Here is a 25651-nt window from a genome sequence, read left to right on the forward strand (position 1 = left end):
AGAATATTACGAACCTGATTTGGTTCGCAATAGATATTATTTTCTTGGAGAGAAGATCAAGTTTCTTGACCCATCTGTCCATTTTGAACTCCACAAATGGATGGGTTAGGATGATCCTATAGAGCTGATTTTTTATGGACATCCTATCTATGTTAGAGGGCTTTCAAATGAATGCTTTGGATCATCGAAAAAATGTGGACCCACATGAGTTTTGTGCACTCAAGCGCACATATGCTTCTGATTTTAATAATCATTTATATAAAAAAAAAAGCTATCGTAGCAAACTTAGAATAAAATGTGTTGAACCAATATTGGATGTAGAAAGCATATATTATTAGATTGCGTGAATAATTATCTGCATACAATGATCATATTCAATTATATGTTGAAAACTTCAAACTACTATAGAGGAACTATAAAGGAAAGTGATATTTACGCCCCTTTTCATCACCACGGACACCCAGCGTCAGTGTACGTGGCAATCAAGGCCACTAGATTCTTCTGACATCAAGTACATTAGGCCTCCTTTAGTCATTGGTATACTGGCACCAGATGTCCCTGGTGATGAAAAGGGGCGTAAATATCACTTCCCACTATAAAAATAAGGTTGTTTCTATGTCTTATGTCAATTGGTGAAGAGTCGGTGTTGAGAGATTGAGATGCTTTCATCCATTTGACAATTTGTTAGCACTTATAATTTATAATTTACTCAGTAAAATATGACAAGAAGTTATTTAATAGTGAATTGTTATTTTAGATTTTAAAATTCTAGGACATGTATTGACTTTGCATGTACGGCCATTCCTTGAAGCCAGGATATATATATATATTTTTTTTCATGGTAAATTAGAGAAGAAGAGACTCGATGAAGGGGATATGGAAAAATTAAAAAAAACAACAGAAGAAGAGGGCAAAATGGTCTTCTAGACCTGTTTTCTCCTATGTCAATAAGGTTGGCACTGACAGCCATCCGTAAATTGGCTCTTTATGTTTTGACTTAGTAAATTGCCCTTAATTTATTATAAAGCAACCTTTACAACAAGTTTTCTATCAAACTAGACAGAGACCATTTTATATTGTTTTTCTATCTTTTTTAATGAGACGAGATTGTTTCCCTTCATCGTGACTAAGTGCGTCTCCCTTAAATCAACCTTTCATACTTAGGTGAAAGCTGGGATTCATATTTTGGGTGGAGTTTTTTGTTTTCCTATTTTCCAGGCTTTTCTCACCCTCTCCTCAGTTGCTCTAGTATCTGTCTTCTCCCAGTCTCCCTCACCATTTGGGTAAGCTAATAAGCTAATATTCGAGTTAAAAAACAAGTTCATGGTAACCTAAATAACACCAGCTCTACCAACCTAACCTTTTGGAGTAATTGTTTGGTATCGTCCCAATCTTGTGTGACCTTTGGACTTTGGAATCACTATTTCTCTCCATCCACTTTTAATCTCAGCCCTTCACAGAAAAGAGTGAAAGGCTGATGTAACCTCCCTAATGAGATAGAGATGTTTGGTATCTGTGATATCATTTTCTCTTGACGTTTTCCTACCATCATTGCTTTTGCTAACTATATAGAAGGCCTGGACTCGTCCATCTTTTCATCTTTATACTGTTACCATGTACATAAAAGTTTCACGCTTCTAAGACGGCAGTTTTGGCCCACCATACATGTGGGTTGGTACAAAACTTTTAGTTGGGCCCCACACGGATGGTGACGATCTTAGCCAACCCTAATCTTTTGAACGAGCGTTGAGGATCATCCAATCCCCATCATCCTTGCTTGGACATAGGGCCGGGGCCAGGCGGGCCCATCTCCCCAAATCTAGTAGGAGTTTTGTAGCTAGGATAACCGAGATGATGGCGAGAGCAGAGGGTTCGGCGTCCCTTTTTAATGGGAATGGAAAGTTGGAGGTTAATTTCGTTGGCGGGTTTTGTTGGGTAAGAAAATTTTGGGTCTAGGGTTTGAAAGGAGAGGGGGAGGTCTGATATCTGAAATGGGTTCTCAGATTAAGGAAGGGGAAGAACACAATCAAAATCCTCCTCCCAGATTACTCACGTTGCCAACAATTTTAACCATCGGCCGTGTTGCAGCCATTCCTCTCCTCGTTAGCAGTAGGTTTATTTCTTTTTTATTTTAGTTTTTTTTTTCTGATCAAAGTCTCTCTTTTTTTTTTCCCTCTTATGTATCCATCTATATATTTACATTTGATTGAAAATTCGATGTGGGTTTTGATGTGGGGAGTGATGATGAGTTGGGTTTTGATTGGATTGAGGATGTTTTGTGTCCTTTTATTTTTTTTTCCTATTGAAATTCATATGTAGTTGGGTTTTTGTGTTTTTCTTCATCTGGGTTCCTTTTCTCTTTTCTGTTGGGCTTTGATCCAGATGATTTTTTTTAATGAGGTTTTGGGTCCTTTTTTTTTTTCCGTATGGAGTTTGTAATTTTGTATTTTGCACTTTTTTTTTATTTCTTTTCTTGAATTGGGTCTTTTTTTTTGGGGTTTGGTTTTTTAAATTGAATATATATATTTTTTCTTTTCTTCTCCGTGTTGGGTTTTGATTGAGGCGGGGATTTGGATTTTCTTAGGTTTTGCAAAAGTTTCATTTTTTGTTATTTGCAAGAGGCTGCTGTCTTTTTTCTTCTTTTTTTTCTGTCTGGGTTGTGATAGATCTGCTGCTCAGAGAAAGGAACTGTTTTTTTTTTTTTTTTTGGGTTTTTTTTTATCTTTCTCACTGATTTAGAAATAAGGGTTTAGTTATTTCTTCACACATTGACATTATTAGATATACATGATGTTCGCTGTCTGGTAATAAGATTCAAATGGCGATTTTTCTTTTTGAGGCATCTGAAATCTTGAAGGGTTTAGTATAATTTTTATATGTTGGTATTTGTTTTTATTTCCTCCTCTCTTATGGTCTAAAGTTCGAAGAAATTTAGCTACCTATGCCTATTTTGAGGCCGTAAGATCCAACAAAATTGTCCATAATTATGGTTGGATTCATTTAGTTTAACTTTATGGTAATGAAATTCTTACATTTTAGGATGGAAAGGAAAAATATTAATCATCTTGGGGTGAATAAAATCATTAAGTAGTGCATGTGGTATTTCAGTCTTACTTGATAAGCCACGTAAACCCTTTGAAAGTCAACTATGGAACTTTTTTCATTTAGTTGGGTGGTAAAAAGAAACTTGAGATTCATAGTCGAGATTTTAATTCTTGGGTTACCTGCAATAACTTGAGGATATTCATACGGTAGTTTGGCGGGGTGGGAAATAAAAACCTTAAGATCCACTTGTACTAGATGTTACTTTGATTATTGCAAAATATGGGGTACACTGGTTGAATTTGATTCAATTAGGTGCAGCTGAATTCACGAGTTCTTGAGACTCGGCCAAGTTGGCCAGAGCCCCAATTGAGTCGTTGTAATAGTGAAGGCCAAGTATGCCACTAGTTGACTGAGACGGAGTTGATTTAAATTCTGTTTATATCAGAAAAATAAATTTAAATCAGAAAAATATTAAATAATTTTTTTTATCACCAATTTGATACATGATGGATTTGAGAGATTGGGTTGAGTTCTGGGCACTGAAGCTTTTGAACAATTGTTCTGTCTTTTTTTTTTTTTTGAATGGTATATTGTTCTGCCTTTCTCCACGCCTTTGGATTAATGATTGTGCCACTGATGGGCTAAACATAGTAGAGTCATCCGTCACTTTGTCGAGGAAATATGGATAAAATGAGTATTGATTTAAAAGGTTTGTTCTTAATGTGATTAGGTAGATAAATGAAACATCCAGCCACCTATTTTGGTTTTAAAATGGAAGCTTTTGTAATAAATGATTGTATATGTAACAAAAGAGCACCATTTCCCCCAAGTTTCAACAGAAATATATGAAATTATAGTGGTAGGGATCAACTTAGCATCTACAACCAGGAGCAAGAAGGGGAAAGACAGTCATTCTAAGATACCCAAAATCAAATAAGTCAACCCCAGATTTCAACGGGGTTGGATAGTCATTGTGATCTTAAATCCGACTGTTAATTTGAGTTGATCTCAACCATCAGATTTAGCAATTGATTTGATCTTCAGATTCAGTGGTCTGATTTGAGCACTTCTATTGGGGATCATTGTGATTTTATTGCGGATCATTGTGATTATCCCAGATCTGAGGTTTAACAGTTGGGTTTGTTTATATTTGTGGAAGTATGCTCAAACCCTAGATCAGCTAGATTAGAGTGAGTTTTATATATTTGAAGGTTAGAAGAAATCTCTCTCCTAGATCTACATCTTATAGATCATTTGGCAAATATGGAGCTTAGGAGAGCCGTCAAATATTGCCCAATTTTGCTAGTCTTTGTTTTTCTCTCCTTTAACTTCTGTGGAAATCTCTTTTTCAACTACTGGTTTATGCTTGCGGATTCTTCTGTTTATAGCCAAACTATGATGAAGAACTTTCTCACAAAATTAAGCGGATCAATTTGACCATGATGAGTGGATTAAGTCTATAGTAGAGATGAAGATACTGCCACCAAGCCATTGCTACCATATCCAACATGTAATGTCATATAGTTTTAAGTTGCTAGAATACGGGAAATGAGAGCTAATGCTTCATAGATATCGTTGTACATATCCTTCCTTTTTGTTCTTTGGGGCCAAGAGTAGATCTTTCCATAATCATATTCTCCAATAGGTTGTGATTGTAACAAATATGTACTTGTCAGACATTCTCTACCTACAAATTTTCTTCTTCACTCGTTTGTTTACATTGACTTGTGTCAGATCTATACATTTGATGATGCTAACTTGATAATTTTTCCCACTAGCCTTTTACATGAATGGTTGGTGGGCTACAACTGCTACAACAAGTATCTTTATTGCAGCGGCAATTACAGATTGGCTTGATGGATACATTGCTCGGAAGGTATGGAAATTCTTAATATCTTTAAGGAGCACATTTTGTAGGAGCAAATGCTAGACCCTTTTGACTGCCCATTTTATCACGATGTAGTTTTAGAGCTAATTACTTCCTTATGTCTCAGATGCGGTTAGGCACAGCCTTCGGTGCATTTTTGGATCCTGTAGCTGATAAGGTTTGATTTTTTTTTTAAAATAAATTGTGTAATCTGTTTGTAGTAATTGACTCTAGGAAGGGATGTAGTTTGGGAGTCTAAATGAAGAAAGGCAGTCACTCATTTTCATTTTTCCTTTCGATTGTTTTAGAGTCTCTTATGTCTGATTCTTATGCTTATTGAATGCAGCTTATGGTTGCTGCAACTTTGGTGTTATTATGTACCAGACCTTTGGAAGTTGCTGTATTTGGACAAATACCGTGGCTATTGACTGTACCCTCAATTGCTAGCATTGGTAGAGAGGTGATTTAATAATTCATTACTGTTGTTTCATTTCAGTCTTGATAATATCCATTCCAACTGTGGATTGTAGTATTTGCACGTGGAACCCTTGCATTTCTTCCATCTGGAGTTCTGGACCAAAAGTTGGTTCTAGTCGCAGCCTATATGTTTCTGTAGTGCCAGATAGATAAACAACATGACTGCATTTTGTTCATTTGACAATGATATAACTGACACTTTAGATCTGATAAGTCAAAGGATAATTTTCAGACTAGTATGAAACAGCATGTGCTAAAACTTGCTTTTTGAACACGTTTGTTAATTAGTACATATTGCATAACATGACACAAGATATCAACTTGGTAGTTATTCACAATGAAAGCTAAATGCTGCAAAGTATGACGGTACCACGTAAGTTTATGCATTCAGGGGCAGTTGAGTGGGCCTTAGATTTTTTGGGATCCGTTTTTATAGAATTGTTACAGTAATCATTTTTAGGTGACTTTCCAATTGAGGTGTGATTTGTGCTAGATCTCAACTCAAGGATCTGACTTTGAAGCAATCTCTTGTGTTTGCCCTTTTCCAAACTGGTCTCGCAAGAAAATAAGATTTCATATTGAGCTCCAAATATATGCTATTGCCATTTACAATCTTGCAATAGGAGTCTTGGCATGGTAGCACCACTCCATTTTTTTTTACTAAAAAGAGAAATGTGAATATTCTTTCACGATATGCATAATGTTACATGGAATTGGACACAAACAATTCCCTACATCTTCACAGAATACTATTTACAAAGCAGGCAAAATTTTCTTTGGCTTCACTTTAAATCATATATAATTGCATCTATCAACAAATATTTGGCTCTTATTTCCCAAATAAGTTGTAAAATAAGTGCTTTGGACAAGGACAACGAGTCACAATAAATCTATGAATTCTTATTACTATATTAAAAAGCATGTTTTTGATAGTCGGAAAGTGAATCATATTTTGGTTTTGTCATCAATTCGTTCTTGATTTCTTTCATCATTAACAGTGAACTTTCTTGTTTATGCAAGGAAGCTTGCACACCTCTATCGTAGGAATTTTAGTGTGACATTTGAAAATAGCTACTATATTAAAAAGCAGAAAGCCTTCTGTCAAGTAACATGGGAACTTATGAAAAGCAAATTGGATTCCATAACATTGAGGATATAATTTTAGTATTTTACTTTTTATGTTTTCTACTAAGATTGTGTTTATGTTAAGTTGTTTTTTCCTATAAAGTAATTCCACTATTGGCATTTTCTTTTATAGATAACAATGTCAGCAGTGCGGGAATGGGCTGCATCTCAGAATAGTAAAGTTCTTCAGGTTTCTTTTCCTACTCATGCCTTGTATATCTTTCTGTGATGACTCTCTTGTTCATAAAAGTCCTAGGATGAATGATAGCAATCTGTGCCAGAGGACAAAATTGAGCAATATGTCTGCATCTGTTGGCGTCCACGATCGGACAACATGCCCAACACCCCTCTCCTGTAATGCAGTATGGGTCCCATTGCCGGAGCCCATGAACATGCACATATTACACAATTTTGTTGCAAGCATTTGTAAAGTTTTAGTTGAAATTTACATATTATCGACTGACCGTTGACTATTATTGGTAGTCCGTTGCTGTAAACAACTTGGGGAAATGGAAAACAGCAACACAAATGACGGCACTAACTATCCTTCTGGCTGCCAGAGATAGCAGGTTCGTCATCATCTTCCTTGCTGTTCACATATCTTTCCTGATCAGTTTTTTTTTCCAGCAGGGCTGTTGGAAAAACTTTTAATCATTTGCTCTTTTTTATCCGTGGAATGCAGTCTAATGGGGCCAGGCATTCTAGTTGCTTCTGGTGTTGTTTTGCTTTATATCTCGGCTGGGCTCGCCATTTGGTCATTCGCTGTATACATAAGGAAGATAAGGAGAGTATTGCTGAAGTAGTTGCCTTTCATTTTGAGCTGGCCTGATGGGTCAGTACGTTGGAATTATATTTATCGAGGACGTTTGGAATGTGGGTCACTTTTTCTTTTTCTTTATTGCTTTTTTGAAGATTGATATATAAGGTGTGGGAGGATTGCAGATTTCTACAACCCTTGTTGGGTAATTTGCATTATGCTGAACGAAGTGTGGCTTCACCTCAGTCGCCAACTTTGCAACCATCTGTGGAGTGGAAGCTGTTGCAACTTTTCTTGAGGGGGAAATGGATTCTTTGATTTTCTTTCTCAAGTGTGACCCCTCAGTGACCTGCAGTTTCAAACCATTACGGTTTGGCCGTGGCACTACTACACTAATGAGAAGGTTTGGAAAATAGGCTAGTTAATCATTTTTATTGTATATTGATTCGAACAGGGTGGAAATTGATTTCCGATGAACATTGACACTGTTATGGGGCTCAAACAGGGAGCGTTTTAATGCAATTCGATGGGCAGCCGTCATTAAGGAGCTCGATTTAGAAGTGCTTACCTTGGAAGGTTGGCATTTTAGAAATATTTCTTTAGAAGATTTAGAGAATTATATGGAGAAATTTGTTCATGGATACAAATTATAAAATGGTCAGTCTTGATTTTCTCACAGAACATTTGACCTTTTCTTTTATTTTTTGTTGAAATGCAGTTTGGAAATTTGCATATTGAAAGAGAGGTTTCCTTTGTTTCCACTTCCTTCTTTTACGTTATTTTTATTTCAATTGTGCCGATGCATGCTTGGAGATTCCGAGACGGAAAGAAACATGATAACATATTCATATCAACCTTAAGGGGCCGTTTTGATAAGCGTATTTTAGAATCCTGGATTTCCTCAAAATTGTAGTTGGGAGACGAGAAGAAAGAGAGTGGTTGTCGTTTTCTGATTTCTAGACCTTAATTCCGACAGCAAGAGAGCTGGCGATCGTCCCATGTTTCCAGGTTTTAGAAATCGCAGGATGCGGGAAAACTGCCAAGACAGCATACCAGCAGCTTGATCATGACCTTCTTTTACACTATTTTGAAACTAAAACCTTGATTCTAAAATCCACGTATCCAAACGGCCCTTAAGGGTTTTGAAGAAGCTCTCCCCACAGTTGAGTTGCCCAAATTGCTACCGGCGTCATCATTGGGCTGGGTAGTCAAATTGTCTTCCAAAGTCTAAGCACTTGCCTGGGTAGGTTTTCGGGCTTGACCCAAAGCCCTGGAATGGAATTTTGTGAATGGGGGTTTCTTCTGCAGGTCTTAGCGGGGGTTCTCTAAAGGGTTGTTTACCATGGGGATACAAATCCATGGATAAGCTGTTCAAGCCTAAGTCTTTCCAAGGATAAGATAAACACTGGTTTGTTATACCCATGGGGAATAGCCCAATGGGCTGAACTCAAATCGCAGGTGGGGTAAAAAATGGAATAGCTGAGTCTCACTTATTCTCATTTGATGTTCATTAAAGCAACTAAGATATGTTGCTAGAAACAGTGAGCTTACATGGTTGCATCCTATAATTGGCACCCCCAATGTAATATCTCTTAAAACAATGAGGTTTTACCATGGAGATTCATTTGAAACCCCTTGGCCTTGTGTTGGTCTTCATTAGTTGCATTGTAGGAAGAGGAACTTTCCCACACCATATTCATCAGAACCATAACAAGATAGTTATATGGAAAGGATTTGCTAGCGTCCATCGCAGAATGCATTTTGCGGATGGGCTGTTGCATGTGAGGGCAGCCACAAAGGCTCACTTTTCAGCAGTTTTTGTGTTCATTACTGTGGTGGCTGCTCTCAGATGCAACAGGCCATCCGCGAAATGCCTTCTGCGATGGACGCTAGCAAATCCCCTGGATATTGGAAAATATCCCAAAAGTCTGGAAGGGTTGAAACATCCCTAGAAAATAAGGAATTTTTTTATTCTGCAAAATAAAATCCATGAAAAATAATTTAGCCAAACATTGTATTTTTTTTATGAATCCAAATAGTGCCACATTAGGTGGAAATGATGGCACCCACCTGATTCATTCAGGGGTGTTCGGATGTAGGGAAAGAAAATTATGGAAAGAAATTCCAGGGTTTAGTAGCTTTGTAATTTTCATTGAAAACAGGGAAAAGTTTCTATTTTAGTAAAAAAAATTGCGTGCAAAATAAGTTTACCAAAATAAGGACAATTTTGTAAGGTTAGTTTTGTTCCAATTGCCAGGAACAGACCACTTCTGTGTTGTCCGAGAGAAAGTTCCCTGAGATTCAAAGCCGTGATTGTGATTGAGGCGATATATGTCAATAAAAATTGGAATATCTGCTTCCATGGATTCTTTTTATTAAACTTGATTAAGGATATTTTGGTCGGTTCCCCAGCTCTGCAAAGAATTGGTTTTCAAGATTGGGTATTAGAGAACTTTTGATTGATATTTTAATTGGGCGTATTTCTTTCAAGTGTTTGGGTCTTTTTAAACTCTCCAATCACTCTTTTATTTTGTTCCTCATTATCTTTGTTAGGCATGCATGTGTTTAAGTTTCACTCCAAAGCTATCCATCCTTTTGATGATGTGGTTTGAGTGATAACATGTAATCATATTGTTATGAGTGATCTAAATGATCTCTTAAGGGGAACTGGTCTCGAAATCCCTTCTCTTTCATTTCTATTATGTTTTGGAAGCTGTTCATCCTTGTATATTATATCTGTTTTCTTTTCTAAGTATTTAATATCATTTTTAGTATAGGTGTTTTCATTTTTAAGTATTTAACAACTGCAGATGCAATTATGATATTATTTAGTTTATCTTTATCGATCTTCCTCTTTCAAATGTTAATGCAGAAGGAACAATGAGTGAATCAGCTGTCTCTACTGTGACAAAGGCTCTACAGGTGTAACCTTTATCCCTTTTTAAAATATTCATTTCGCTTATATCGATTTATCCTATTGATTTTTTCCCTTCAAGGTGTAGGACCAAGAGGGTGTCAGCGATCTATAAGTTCAGGTCCTTGAGGGAATTGCATGTGTTGAGGTACATTTGCAAATAACTTTATTTGATAATAATCTGTTCAGATATGATGGGAATCCTTTAAGCTAATAAATATTATCTGAAAACTCTGTCTAAAAATGTAACCATTTTTTTCAAAATATTTATTTGCTTTGTTAGAGAATGTTCTTTTAATTAAGCATGGCAATTCAATCATTTAGAGAATAAAACACAATAAAGAAAAGATGTGATCGGGGGTCGGGATAGGAAACAAAATAGATGAACAATTCCCTTGGGTTGTAGTTGAACTAGTGAGGAGGGGAGACAACAATGTGCAAGTAGACAAAGTGACAGTTTTATCAGAAACTCCATCATCATCAATATCAAAACCCCCAACTTCCAACCAGTTTTGGTTGACATTGCCCTGTAAAGAGTACTAGTTTCCAGATGCAATGACGAATTTATCTGTCAGCATTTAGCTTAGCTCCTTGTGCTGCCAAGGAAAGGCTGCAAATCTTTCAGCTTGAAACTAAAAAGATGTTTAGTAAATTCAATCTTTGCTGACAATTCTTAAGTAATGGATAATCTGATTTGCCAACAGTTGGAGCTGAGAATTCTGACATTTGTAAACCATATTTCACATTGGATGATGGTATTTTCTTACAAAAACATTATTCACCACGAACAGATGTTTTCAACAACCACCATTCATCTGTTTGTGGTTTTTCTTTACCGTCGAGGAATGCAAGGCGCAATTCCAGAAATCTCTGCATTTTATATTATTCATAGTTTTATTCACTTGTGTAGCACCGATATTATCCATAACCTTCTAACCAAAAGTAAACTTTATCTATAATTAAAGGTATAATCAATAAAGAAAAAGTTTCAAAGTTATTTAAGGCACACGATTGTAGTATAGGTGATTAAGAAGTTTTTTGGGGATTCTTCTACTTACGTATTGATGTAGGGGTTTTTCAGCACTTTTCCCTTTACATTAACACAAGATAATCTCTTAAATAAACTAATGATAGTAAAAGAACACAAGATGTTCTCTTAAAATAAAATAACGTAATACATGCGTATCAATAACTACTTACAGTTGGAGATGGAAGAATTGGTACATCCTTAATCCCTTCCAACATCAAAATCACAGTTTTCATAGAAGGGCGAAGATGGGGTTCGTCTTGAATACACCACAATCCCACCTTCACCATCCTCTCCAATGTTGCCTTCTCCACCACTTCACTGCCCAAGAGCTGACCCAACTCTCCATCGAAAAAGGAACTATACACGCATTCAGATAAAACAATCTTGTCATCTGCAAAATCTGACTCCACATTCCTCCTACAAAAGACAATCTCCAACAACACAATCCCAAAGCTGTAGACATCCACTTTCACAGAGATAGGTTTGTAGTAGTGCCATTCGGGCGCCACGTAACCCCTTGTCCCTCTTACTTGGGTAAATGTTCTCGTTTGATTTGGCATCAACAGCTTCGCCAGCCCGAAGTCTGATATCTTTGCAGTCCAGGAATCATCCATGAGTATGTTTTGAGGCTTTATATCACAATGGATGATATGAGGCTCGCAGTCTTCGTGTAGATAGAGAATTCCTCTAGCCACATCTATGGCAATTCTCACCCTTTCGTTCCAATCTGGCCGTATTTGGGCCTTGAAGATGAGATTTGCAAGTGAGCCATTGCACACGTACTCATAAACTAAAAGCCTATGAGAGCCTTCGTCACAGAAGCCAAGCAATCGGACCAAGTTCCTGTGATGGGTTCTTCCTATTGCTCTCGTCTCTGCTCGAAACTCTCTTTCCCCTTCTTCGATCACTTTCTCCAGTCTCTTTACAGCGATGGCTCTGCCACCAATGGATAAGGAGCCTTTATAAACTGTTCCAAAAGCGCCTTTCCCGAGTTCTTCCTTGAAGCCATCTGTTGCCTTGAGTAGGTCTTCATATGAGAAGAACCGCAGAGCAATTTCCTCTGTCAAACTAAAATTCCTTGCTTCCTCCAGCTTTTTGTATCTATGAACTCGGTGTCTGTAGATAAGAAAAGCAGAGATTATAAAGACGGCTATGGAGAACGTAGCGAGAACTATGCTTATGATTAAAATCTCCATTCGTAGCTCTTTTTTGGTGTGATAAGTTCCCGTGTTGTTTGCATTTGAGAAGGGATTGATCGGGCTTGGAATTGTACTACTTTCATTGCCGACTTTGACAAAAGTAATCAAGCTGGTCGATTCATCTTTTTTCCCATAGGTGAGTGGAATGCTAAATTTCTGGCACCCATTCCCTCTGAACATTGCAACCTTGCATTCACAGTCTCTTAGACACTCATTTCTGCAATCTTCTTCACTATTGGATGGTACAACATAGTATGGCTCTTCTCTCCAATTAATATTACTATACAGAGTCTGAATGAAGTTTGTTACGTTGTCTTTCTTGCTGTTACAATCTTCGATCCGGAAGCTTCTCTCACAGCCTTGAAACTTATTAATTGGGTCACTAAAATTGAAACCAGGTAGACCAATGCAGTCAGGTTGAGTATTCGTGCAGTAGCTGTTAAATCCACAATAACCTTTGGCTGAACATTGATCTGAAAGGGCCGACCAACTGATCGACTTACTTGAGCTACCATCGCCCCAGAAAGTGTGAGAATACAGCCGGAAATTCCCGTCTGTGTCGAGTGTTGCACGGTAAACAACATCTGTTCCATTGCTAGAACTCATGATGCCATTCCCCAAACTCTTCATATTTAGATTGCTAGAATTAGCAAGGTATAATTGGCCGAGGTTGTCGAGAATGAGTGTTATATTGGGCCCTGCACCAAAACTACCAGAAGCCCAATTAGCATCTGCACTAGTTGGAATGCTATATGTAGGGTATAACACGAGATTGCCATCCCTTTGCATTCTGAGCAGAAACCGTCCTGTCCTGTGGTCTGTATCCGAGAAGATAGAAACCAACTGGTTATTGGATAAAAGATGCTGACCACCTAAAATGGTGTCGGTCGGAGAACTAAAGCTTTCCCAAATGATTGTGGAACTAGAATTGTAGAGAACAAAGTTGCCGGAATCTAGCAACGAAGCCGAGGAAGCAGATTGAACTGCACCAGTGATGTTTTTGTCGGGGCCACCCGGAGTTTTGAGAAGAAGCCAACCATCATGGGTTAAGAGCAATGTAGCATTTTCAGAAACAGGTGGGTCATCTCGGTTCGCCGTCCATACGACTGTCTTGTTTGGATCAGCCTCCAACCATATTCCAATTTCAAAGCCATTGCCTTCTTTGTAGAATCCAAAGGCAAAATGGGTTGAAGGTGAGAGCCATGAAGTGGTGTTTCCTGTGGGGAAGAGAGAGGAGCCTATGGTTATGTTGGTTTGGTTTTGTTGAGCTATTGTCAAAGGAGTTGCAAAGAGAAACAACAAGAAGAGAGAGATGAGTGCCATTAGATTACTGTATGAGGGAAAGACTAGAGAGCTCTTTTTGTGTATTTTATTGGGGAAATGATGCTGCAGTTCCTTATTATATAGCCAGTGGGGCTGCTTATTTTCCTAAACACGTTTCGGATTGGCTGTTTATAATCTTTCGGGAATTGAAACAAATTGATTAGAAAAGTCTATTGAATTAAGGGAGTGCGAGTATCATTTCCCTATTCCCTCTTTTTGCGTTTGAAAGAAGAAGGAGACGTGGAAATTTCAAGGTTACGGGTCTTTTAGCACTATCTGCGGGGAACAACAACGCGTTTAGTCGATCGTCTACAAAAAAGGGGCCCACATTTCATATTTTCCACATCAATTTGCCTAGGATTTTAAGAAGCGGGTCCATATTTTCTGAGGTTCACACACACACACACAAAAAGAAAACATTTTTTCGTGACCACGAACTCAGCCGCCTTGACGTAATGTTAACGGTATACTTTATTTGTGAACTATACAGGCCAGTGAGGGATAGTTCATGTGGGCCCAATTTTTAACAAATGATCTAGCCTTTCGACAAAAGATGGCCCCTTACAGACAATTGTGAGATAGTTCATGTGGGCCTAATTTTGAACAAATGATATAGCATTTGGATAAAAGATGGGCTCTGAAAAATTTTGAACAATTGATTTGATAGACTATCTTGAGATTGTTGAGTGTCAATGTCCCAAGGCTTAAGCGCAATTGCTTCGCACGCCATTGTAAAATGAACCATTCCCATATTACATAGTGTATCCCATTGTGGCCGTCTGTCTAATCTGTATTGCTCTCAAATGGGCTTGAAATCAGTCCACTCAAATAATTCTTTGGCCCTATTCATTTTGGATATCAGGAATGTTCATGGCCCTGTTCGTTTGAGATTATGACAACAGATGGTGAGCCCTCAAACCGATTATTGGACTAAAAATTAATGTAAATTTGAGTCCATAATCGGTTTGAGGGCTCACAATTGGTTGTCATAATTTCAAACAAACAGGGCCAAATTCAATTTTGAGTCCAATAATCAATTTAGGACCCAAAATCAAGGCTCTGTTTGTTTTGGATTATGAGAACTGATTGTGAGTACCAAACTGATTATTAGACTGAAAATTATGTTTGTTTTTTAGTCTAATAATGAGTTTGGGACTCACAATCGGTTCTCATAATCTAAAACAAACACGTAATTTTGAGTCTAATAATCCGTTTTGGACTCGCAATCAATTGTCAAAATCCAAAAAAATAGGGCCTTCGGATGCAGAGAACTGATTGTGGGTCTGAAAGTGATTATTGGATTCAAATTAATGTTTAATTTTGAGTCCAATATTCATTTTGTTTAATTTTCCGTTTTGGACTTACAATTGGTTCTCAAATCCCAAAAAATAAAGCCACGATGCTAACAGGCCTTTACTGTCCAAAGATGATCACTACATATGAAGTAATATTTGACTCTGTACATTCAATCACCATAGCGGAGCATTTGGATTTTCAACTTTGCGTGATCTTTGGAGAATTAAAAATCCAACGGCAGTCTTTCCAATTAACAATTACTCAAGACGTATGACTATCAACATTACATAACCATCACATCATTCACCAAATACATTGACTCCCTCTTTAATATGAGAAATTATATGATGTCCAAGACAACATGCTCATGTTACGGCCCTTGATATTTGATCCTCCGATGGCATTAAAGTTTTTAAGAGGCTGCTGTTGGATCAAATATCAAGGGCAGCACTTGAGCATGTCCGCTCGTGTTCAACACAAAAAGGTTGTGCCCCAAAAATCATTTTCATAGGATGACCCATAATGTGCAGTCCCTCTATATTACGAAGAGGACATGATTAATCATCCAACAATACTATGGAAACACTTGGCTCCCTGCCAACACATAACAAATACACCACCATCTTTGAAACACCAAATCACAGCTCCCAACCTGCAGACAACAAATTCACAGCCTACAAAAGGCCTTTGCCTACGCTGCTTATTGTAACACTACACCTCTCCTATTATTCATTCAACTCTCACATCTCAAAAAAATTTAGCTACAAAGTGAAAGGTTTGGTTTTGCAGTGCACATCAGACACTCCAGAACTCTGCTTATATACTTTCACAGTTACCTCCAACTTGTGCTAGATGTGATACTATGCTGCGATGACCTTCAGTGAACGGTCACAGGGAAAGACAGACCATACCACTCGAGAGATGAATATCAAAGCCATGATCACTCGGAGACTATGATCTCAGACACCCCTTTAATGTGCTCATGTTTGCTAAGCTGGCTGAAATTTCCCTTCTCCTTGAAGAGCTGCATGTGATGGTGTTTGCAGTAGAGTCTGCCCTTGTGTGCCACATAGTTTGATGGGCTGATTACGCAGTCCCATGGGTACATTTGAAACAAGGCTGAAGGTATGAGTTGCCATCTAACAGATCCAGAGAACAAGGACTTTATATTAAGAAATAAGTCAACTTCGTAATGTATTTTGAATGAGATCAAAGTTTCAGAGGAAAAAGTATAGTCACACAAGGAAATTTGTGGAAATTTAAGATAATTACGAACGTAAGCAAAACGTCCACTTCAGCCACACAAACTGAATTTTAAGGCTAGACACAAAGTGAACTTTAAATCTAATGAGTTCCATGGTCTAAAATTTGGCCTAAACATTTCATTTCGGCCAAAATATTTGTATTTCATTTTCTATTGAAATGAAATCCCGAAATGAAATCCACTTGGATTCAAAAAATACAAGATTTCGCCTGAAGTTTTGAGATTCCATTATTGTATCAGTCGAAATATCCAAAACATGCAACTTTTCAAATAAATAAAAAATGACGACATTTCCTCATAAACCCTAATAAAAATCAACTCCGACAAGAACCACAACATTCCTTTAAGATATTTCTAAAAAAATAACAAAAAATAAAACGAAAAAAACTGTGATGAAGAGTCTTGCTTGGATATAGGCTGTGATTTCGGACTGAAATGTTTCTATGGTTTTACAAGATTTCAGCTGAAATTTCATACCAAAACCAAAACATATTGGTTTCGCTGATGACCTAAACCAAATCAGAAACCAAAATTTCAAAGCTTGATCAGTTCAGGAGACTCCATTGTTACATAGGATGAAGTGGGCATGTGCTAGGTGATCAAAGCTATCCCAATTATTTCTCAAAACGGAGTCCTACCTAAGAAGGATTCTTCAAGACAACAAATAAAAATAAATAACTAAATAACCATAACAAAAAAGATAGCAGACACGTATCATTCCACCCTCCTTGGAAAGAACCTTGTCCTCAAGTTTCAAAATTTGGAAAGTGCTCCTTCAACTGCTGCCAATTTTCCCAAGTTGCATCCTCAGGTGCCATATTTGACCATTGCACTAGAACCTATGAAATTGTTGGAAAATTTGTTGAGGGTACTGTTGATGATAGAAAACAGAAACTTGTTGCTTCAAGGCGTGATATCACTTTCCTTAAGACAAGATTCGCCCCCACTAGTAGTGTGCAAAGGGGATCCGCGAATTGCCTCCAAGATACAATGAAGCCTAGTAGGGAAGCCCTACTAATGTTTGATGACTCGTAGCACTAGCAGAATCAAACCCGAAATACCCTTCCGAAATTTTAAGCCTTAGAGAAATCTCTAGATTCTGTTTCTGCAGAAAAACAGTATCTAGAACAGTAAACAAAAGAAAAACAGTATGTAGAAATACTTGGGGATTTTTGTAGGAGTGTAGAAGAGAGTGTAAAATCAGTCAGAATTGCCAATTCGATTTCTATCTTAAATGACTGAAGTTTGCACATATTTTATAGACCATCTGGTGACTTTTCAGTGTGAAAAACACCTCTACAGGGCACCTTTCCAGAATGTTTGAAATCTGACCGTTAGATCGCACCCATTGATTTTGAATGGTCCTGATCGATTCTAGAGGTGACTGTTGGTTTGAGTAAAACCTCTCTCCAACCCAGTCATCGTTAGATCAACCATCTATGGTGGGGATCGCACCCCCTTGGCACATGACCGTTGGGGGAAGGGACACAACCCATTTGATCACACCCTTTGAAAGTGCAAAGTGCGCCTAAAAAAGCGCCAATAAAGCGCCACTATGCGCCCTATAGCCCATTGCCCACGCCGCGCGCGCGCGTGCGCGTGCGCGTGTGCGAACTGTGCGTTGCACCGTCCCGCGGGTCCAACCATGGGTTCAACCCAATGTGCAATCAACAAGAGTTAGAAAAGGTAGTGCTTTATAAGCCCTTCTCTTTCTTTTCTCTCATCCGATGTGGAACTATCTTTTTCAACTACACTTCTACATCCTTTTGTAAAAGCAAATATTTCCAAGAAAACATTTTCTTTTTCCCAAACGCTTTTGATAAAATATTTTCCAAAACACTAAAACATGTAATATACATGATTTTGAAAATGCAAAATCACTAACAATCCCCCACCATTTTCAAAATCAAAGAAAATTTTCTCATCAAGCTTGGAAATCTTATGCATAGATGAATGTATCTCTCGATTTGAACCTTCACTTAGTGAGGACATATCAAAGTTAACCAGAATTGCATAGTAGACGTATCTTTGAACTAGCTATTCTATTTGGTTAACCGGATACGTCTCACACACAAGATTTCACCTCTTTGGGCAATTTCTAAAACCGACACATGAACTGGCCTTGTGTCTATATCTTGGTTTCATGAGCGCTCTAGAGACTAGCCAGGTCTCATAGGAAGGGGCACCACTCCCACACTCACATAGGTAGGCTTATCAAGAGTGCCCCTGTAACCAAGACACTCCAACATTATGTTATAAGCCTATTAAGAGTTTAAATACTCAGCCTTCTCCTTTTAAACATTACAGGTACCAAGCACTTTACCTTGGGATGGCAAATAATACAGATTATAGTGCTTGCAATCACTCCATATGATGTACTTGGACTCATTGAACTCAAGACTTGATGTTTATTCAAGTGTTGAGTTGATGTTCCATCATTGGTGACTATTGGTTAATGGCTTTAACCCCATCCCTAATGATGTTTTGCACACCAGATCTCTTGCAAGAGCTTTAGTGAATGGATCGGCGAAGTTTTGGCTCGATCTCACAAAATCAATAGTTACTACTCCATTAGTAAGTAACTCTCTTATAGCACTATGTATAAGTCCTATATGTCTGGACTTACCATTATAAACATGATTATATGCCCTTGATAGTGTGGCATGACTATCACAATGGACATAAATCGATGGCATTGGTTTAGACCATAACGGAATTTCCAATAACAAATTCCGAAGCCATTCCGCCTCTTTACAGCATGCTGCCAGAGCTATAAACTCTGCTTCCATAGTTGAAGTTGTTATGCATGTCTGTTTCTTAGAGGCCCAGGAGACTGCTCCCCCACCAAGGGTGAAAATCCACACACTGGTTGATAAATGGTCTATACGCTCAGTTATCCAACTAGCATCAGAGTATCCTTCTATTACAGTTGGATACCCACTATAACATAAACCATAGTCTATAGTTTTCTTTAAATATTTTAAAACTCTATAGACTGCATTCCAATGAGAAAAACTAGGATTACTGGTAAACCTACTAAGTTTACCTACAGCATATGCTATGTCTGGCCTAGTACAAGTCATAGCATACATAAGACTACCAATTACACTAGCATACCCTAGTTGAGAGATAGTCCTGCCAGTATTAAGATACAACTTTATATTTGGGTCAAAAGGTGTTGAAATGGGTGAACATTCAAAATGGTTAAACTTTTTAAGAACTTTCTCAATATAATGTGATTGTGTTAGAATAAGACCATTGTCCTGTCTTATGATTCTAATACCCAAAATCACATCAGCTTCACCCATATCTTTCATATCAAAGTTTTGAGAAAGATATGATTTAGTACTTTGAATGCTTGCAATATCAGTACCAAAAATTAACATGTCATCAACATATAAACAAATAACAACACCTTTGCCGCCCTTAAATTTACTGTATATACATTTATCTGATTCATGTATCTTATAACCATTTGACACTAAGACTTTATCAAATCTTTCATGCCATTGTTTAGGGGCTTGCTTAAGCCCATACAAAGATTTGATAAGCTTACATACTTTATGCTCTTGGCCTGACAGAATAAATCCCTCAGGTTGTTCCATTTACACTTCTTCATCAAGTTCACCATTTAAGAATGCGGTTTTAACATCCATCTGGTGAATGTGAAGTTTGTATATGGAAGCAAGGGCAATCAACACTCTAATGGTAGAAATCCTAGCAACAGGTGCATATGTGTCAAAGTAATCAATACCGGGTTTTTGAGTAAACCCTTTGGCAACTAACCTTGCCTTAAACTTTTCTATGGTTGTGGACCCCGATCCGAGAGAGAGGCGGGGAACGGGCCCCACACTAAGTCTCAGGATCATCCACGTGAATGGAGAGCTCTACCAAGGAACTCTCGAAAGAAGTGCCCCTCACAGCATGAGTGGCGATACAAAAGGTGAGATACCTCTCGATTCGGGGACTAGCCCAGATTCGAGGCGTACCTTAAACAAAGAAGAGTCGCCATCCAAGGAAAAAGGCAAATGGGCCTTGGATCCCATACTATGCTCTGTTGCAACGGATAACCAGAGATATAAAATAAGGTTCGTGCCTGGTTACGAATTCGGAAGGTCTAAAGAGCACCTCATCCGCCCAAGTGCAAACACCTGGTCTCTTATGCCATTTACTTAATAATTTTGAAGAGCTTTGGGGGGGGAATCATATGAAATGGGAATGAATATCTCCGAGAAGACGTCTATCTAATCATGCATGTCTCGGAGATGAAATCAAAGGCACACAAGATAAAATAAAAGAAAACATGTATCACCTAAGCATAGCTAGGTTATAAGTGACATGCCTAATGGGTGTCTAAGTTCTGATGAACAAACACATGCATGACACACCAAAAAAGTATAAGGTCTGCGCAATAAAGTAAGAAAACACTGCAAAACATAGAAAATGACCCGATACCACACAACCTTAAAACTCTAATCTATACCTAGGCCCGAGTCTTTAGATGATCTGATGTTCATCCAAAGAAGCCTACGTATCCCCGCCTCCACGAGAATCAAGGCAACGTAGTTCTTCGTACCTATTCTAAGCTATGATGCCTAAGACATCTAGACCTCTATCCTAGACTCGATCTAAAAGACCGGACTAGTTCTTAAAGCTTCTTGTGTGATTATTTAAATTCCAATGGATTGTAGATTTTAGGACACCCTATATGCCCTAACTAAATGCAGGTTAATCCTAAACTAATGCAGGTGATTCCTATAATCTAAGTGTAGCTAGGCTGTACGCCCTAAGGGAAACAATGGGATCACTAACGTATCCAAGACTTAATCATCAATCGGCGATATGAATCGCCAACTGACTGGACGGAGGCGCTCCTATAACTCTAGGACAAACTCCTAACTCTAACACAAACACAAACAAACCACACAACACATCAAAGACAAACTCAAAACTCTAAAACTCTTTAACTAGGACAAACTCCTAACTCTAGAGGAAGATCTTGTTGAAAACAAGGTTTTGAAGATTTTTGGTATTTTTTCTTAAAATGGGTAAATGATTTATTTACAAAGGTTTGGCTGGACCTGAGATAAGAATCTCAAGCTGCACTACGTACCTCGTGGAAGAGGATCAAGCCAACGTAGTTCGAAAAACGATTTTCCTAACTACTTCTAAATGACTCAAGATTTTTGAGATTTTTAGCTTTTCAGATGTTTTTGATATTTTGGTTGTTTTATAGTATTTTTTGAGTTTTTGATGCAAGAGGACTGAATCCTATCATCATAAGGGGAGGACAGACTCCTGAAATCCCGCAAAGGTTGGACAGCATCCTATGCTTTGCGGGAGAAAGAACAGAAACACGACTCTGCAAGGGTTGGACAGCATCCTATACCTTACAAGAGCGGATAGAAAAACACAAGATTTGATGAGAGGTTGGATAAAATCCTAACCCCTATGATGATAGGACTGAAACCTGAAAGAAAGATAGACTCTCTAGCTAAGGACAGACTCCTAGGCAAAGGACTGACTCTAAAAAAAAAAGGATTCTAAGAAGGAGGTGCTAATGAGACAAAGCCTGTCTCCTAAAAGAAAATGAGATAAAGAAGGGTGCTAGTGAGACTATCAAGCTAAGATAAAGCTCACAAGTAATAAGGAAAGACCTTGTGCATATTTAGCAAAGGTAAAACATCCAGCCGGGCCGGACAGCTACCTAGCCTTAGGGTGCAACAAATGTGCAACCAGATACCCATATAGGATAGGGGTATGAAGCCAAGCCGAGTAGGGTGTTCTCCCCAAAACCAAATGATACACAAAGAGAAGGTTTAGCAAGAAAATGAGACTAGGTAAGTCTCTTAGACACAGAGGTAGGATAGAGAAAATACTAACAAGGAAAAAGAGACCTTGTGCATATTTGGCAAAGGTAAAACACCCAGCCGGGCCGGACAGCTACCTAGCCTTAGGGTGCAACAAATGTGCAACCAGATACCCATATAGGATAGGGGTATGAAGCCAAGCCGAGTAGGGTGTTCTCCCAAAACCAAATGATGCACAAAGAGGAGGATGCTAATAGAATGAGACTGGGCAAGTCTCTTAGACATATAGGTAGGATAGAGAAAAATGCTAACAAGGAAAAAGAGACCTTGTGCATATTTGGTTTAGGTAAAACACCCAGCCGGGCCGGACAGCTACCTAGCCCTAGGGTGCAACAAATGTGCAACCAGATACCCATATAGGATAGGGGTATGAAGCCAAGCCGAGTAGGGTGTTCTCCCAAAACCAAATGATGCACAAAGAGGATTTAAGACCTATGAGACTAGAGATAGTCTTCTAGAGGTTAACTCAGGTTGATTCATTAATGAGACAATGCCTGTCTTCAAAGATTTGGATCTAAAAGACTAGGCAAGTCTTTTGAGAAAATAGAATGCTATTTGGACTGAGCAAGTCCCCTAGAGATGGGCTTGGGCTAGCGCCTTCATCGCCCTACAAGAAAAGGGGATTCTAATATCTAAAGAAAATTAACAGCAATCTATAAGACTGTGTTAGTCTATCAAAGAGAGAAGAAAAAGTTGCCAGATAATTGCAAATTTCACTCTAAAAACAAATCAAGTGCTAAGCAAAGAAGAATATACAATTTAATTGTAATCATAAAATGATAACTAACATTAATTAGTCCAGACCAGCCGCTGGATAGCCTAATAAAGTAAAAAAAAAAATATCAAACACTTCTAAACCAACCACAAACCCCAATACGGGGACTCCAATGAAATCAGATGATGCCAAAGTAATCATCTGATATCACATACACATAATAATATTTCTAATCCCGCCTTGAGATCAGACAGTACTCATGTCGATAATATCGAATAGAGTAGTCATCTGATCTCCTTCTTCCTATTAAACAATTTATTTAAATAAAAAGAATGAGTATAATAAGCTTCGAGATAAACTCACCTGAACAATCCATTTATTATTGAATTTTAAGGTGTCCAAGAAGATTGTATATAATATTTTAAAATGATCAAATGAGACAATGATATAAAATAAAGACTGCAGGAAGATCTCGTTAATATAAAATGAACTATCATAAACATTAAAATAATAAGATATCAGCAGTCTATACTTTTCTTAAAGAAATGACATCATCTCAGCTTAAAATATTATCAATGACAAGTCTCTTTTAAAACATTTGAACAAGCATGAATTATTACCTAAGAATTTAACCACTTATAAAGGTGGCAACTATGTGCAATAATGGGCATCAAACAATGAACTACAATGAACATCAACTATGTGCTAGTGAAAAGAACCAATAGACAGCTTGTTTATACAAAATAATGGGCAGCAATTTATACAAGATAATGGGCAGCAAGCGGTGAATAAAAATGGACAACAGCTTTGTGCTTATGAACCAAATCTATGGGCAGCAGTTATATACAAAATGAAACAGCAAGTAGTAAGCAAAAAATGGACAATATCTATGTGCTTGTGAACCGAATCTATGGGCAGCAGTTATACACAAAATGGATAGCAATTAGTGAGCAAAAAATGGACAATATCTATGTGCTTATGAACCAAATCTATGGGCAGCAGTTATACACAAAATGGACAGCAGATAGTGAGCAAAAAATGGACAATATCTATGTGCTTGTGAACCGAATCTATGGGCAGCAGTTATACACAAAATGGACAGCAGATAGTGAGCAAAAAATGGACAATATCTATGTGCTCGTGAACCGAATCTATGGGCAGTAGTTATACACAAAATGGACAGCAGATAGTGAGCAAAAAATGGACAATATCTATGTGCTTGTGAACCGAATCTATGGGCAGCAGTTTATGCAAAATAAGAGGCTTGGGCTATCGCCTTCATCGCCCCCTAGTCAATGATACTTGGGGTACACAGCTAAAAAATTAAGGAAAACCTCTATAAATGACACTCTAATGAGACTAAGTAGTCTCCTAGAGGGTTGAAAAATCTTCAAAGAAAAGCACACAAAAAGACATTTACATAACCTTAGGCTGCAAACAAGATCTCTTTGATTCTTACCACCAGGTGATCATCAATATTGCTCCCTTACGAAATTTCCAACTAAGAGGAATCTAACTCAGCCTTTTTCTCCTTGCCTCCACAACTTCAGCCATTTCACAATCATCTTGAGATATTAATACCTCCTATTCAAGTTTATCAACACCAACGGAGCAATAGGTTCCGTGAAGCCTTGTACAAGAACATATTCTCCTTCCATAATTTTCTCCAACAATTAAGTTAAAGCCTTCTCCTAGTAAATCCTATGATTCCTGCACTAACTCTAATGAAGCTATGTTATGCCATTCATACAAGCTCAACTGACAAGCCCTACTGCCAGCTCTTACAAATCCCTGTAAAAATAAAAATAAAAAAGATATTTGCTAGGATAGTCCTACTAGAAGGTATTTAAAGGACTACAATTAGTGCTAACAAAGAGTGATTTTCAGATTGCAGTTGATGCAAAAACTGGGGTCAAATCAGGGCTGATCTTATGCCAAAACATGGGTCCAAATCATGAGCCAAATTGCGTTAAAGCTGGGAATAAATGCATTGAAAAGGCTAATTTGGTAGCATGGAAAACATAGACTAACCTGTAAGTGAATGGACAGACTTTGTATTATACAAAACAGGGGACTAAATCAAAGACTTGCACTATGTAAAATAAGGATTGAATCATGTTTTGATACCAAAATGAGAGCTATTATGGAGAGGGCTGCTATGGACACATACATACACACATATGTATACATTCACACACATACATACACTCAAACATACGTATATATATAAACACATGAGAGTACACTCATGCACACAAACACTCACTGGTCACTTGTTAAAACATCTAATTTTCATAGATCATAGGCTTAAAATGCTAGCAATAGAAGAGTTCACAAATCTCCAGCTTAGAAATTAGCATGTTACAGACGTTTTATGAATTTTAGATTCAAGATACAAACATCACAGAGATCTTACAAATCTCAAGCTAAACAAAACAGAGATCCCATAAATTTCACATTTCAGAGCATTAAAACATAGAGATCATGCAATTTTTACACAAACATTCACATTTAAATCAACAATTCAAAAATAAAAAAAAAATAAAACTCAAATGCCCAACAAAATCATGTACCTGAGCTGTTGCAGAATTTTTGAATTGACTGAAAAAATGATCAAAGCCTGAGGAATTTCGAGAATTGATATCTGATGTTTCAGCTCTTGAAGGTTTTGATGCTAGATCTGAGGTCTTAGAGAATGGCCAGAGCTTCGCGGAGCTTGCGGAGAAGAAGAAGAGAAAGAAGAGAAAGATGAGCTTTGCCGGAGATGAT

General features: G+C 37.8%; 2 protein-coding genes across 9 annotated transcripts in view; one reads left to right on the forward strand and one right to left on the reverse strand.

Moving 5' to 3' along the window:
- The first annotated feature begins 1599 nt into the window (after window positions 1-1599).
- Window positions 1600-25651, forward strand: part of LOC143879360 (cardiolipin synthase (CMP-forming)-like) — a 54508-nt gene continuing 30456 nt past the window's right edge. For 5 of the 8 annotated variants that reach the window (XR_013251211.1, XR_013251210.1, XR_013251209.1 and 2 more), the window contains exons 1-5: window positions 1600-2109; window positions 4824-4921; window positions 5040-5090; window positions 5259-5372; window positions 6648-6704. Coding sequence is in view for 2 of the 8 variants with exons in the window: in XM_077381718.1 (XP_077237833.1) it covers window positions 1992-2109; window positions 4824-4921; window positions 5040-5090; window positions 5259-5372; window positions 6648-6704; window positions 6998-7083; window positions 7197-7317 (645 nt within the window). In the remaining 6 variants the exon portion in view is untranslated. Of the gene's footprint in view, window positions 2110-4823; window positions 4922-5039; window positions 5091-5258; window positions 5373-6647; window positions 6705-6997; window positions 7084-7196; window positions 8033-25651 lie in introns of those variants that run through there. The other 3 variants (XR_013251207.1, XM_077381718.1, XM_077381717.1) reach the window with 3 other exon arrangements.
- LOC143879357 (G-type lectin S-receptor-like serine/threonine-protein kinase LECRK4) lies at window positions 11297-13842 on the reverse strand. Its single transcript, XM_077381714.1, has one exon. It carries the CDS (start codon window positions 13735-13737, stop codon window positions 11371-11373), a length of 2367 nt encoding a protein of 788 aa, XP_077237829.1. The 5' UTR covers window positions 13738-13842; the 3' UTR covers window positions 11297-11370.

The sequence above is a fragment of the Tasmannia lanceolata genome, unplaced genomic scaffold (assembly GCF_043159265.1).
Source record: "Tasmannia lanceolata isolate RefF3 unplaced genomic scaffold, GAP_Taslan_0.1 ptg000006l, whole genome shotgun sequence".
Lineage (NCBI taxonomy): Eukaryota > Viridiplantae > Streptophyta > Magnoliopsida > Canellales > Winteraceae > Tasmannia > Tasmannia lanceolata.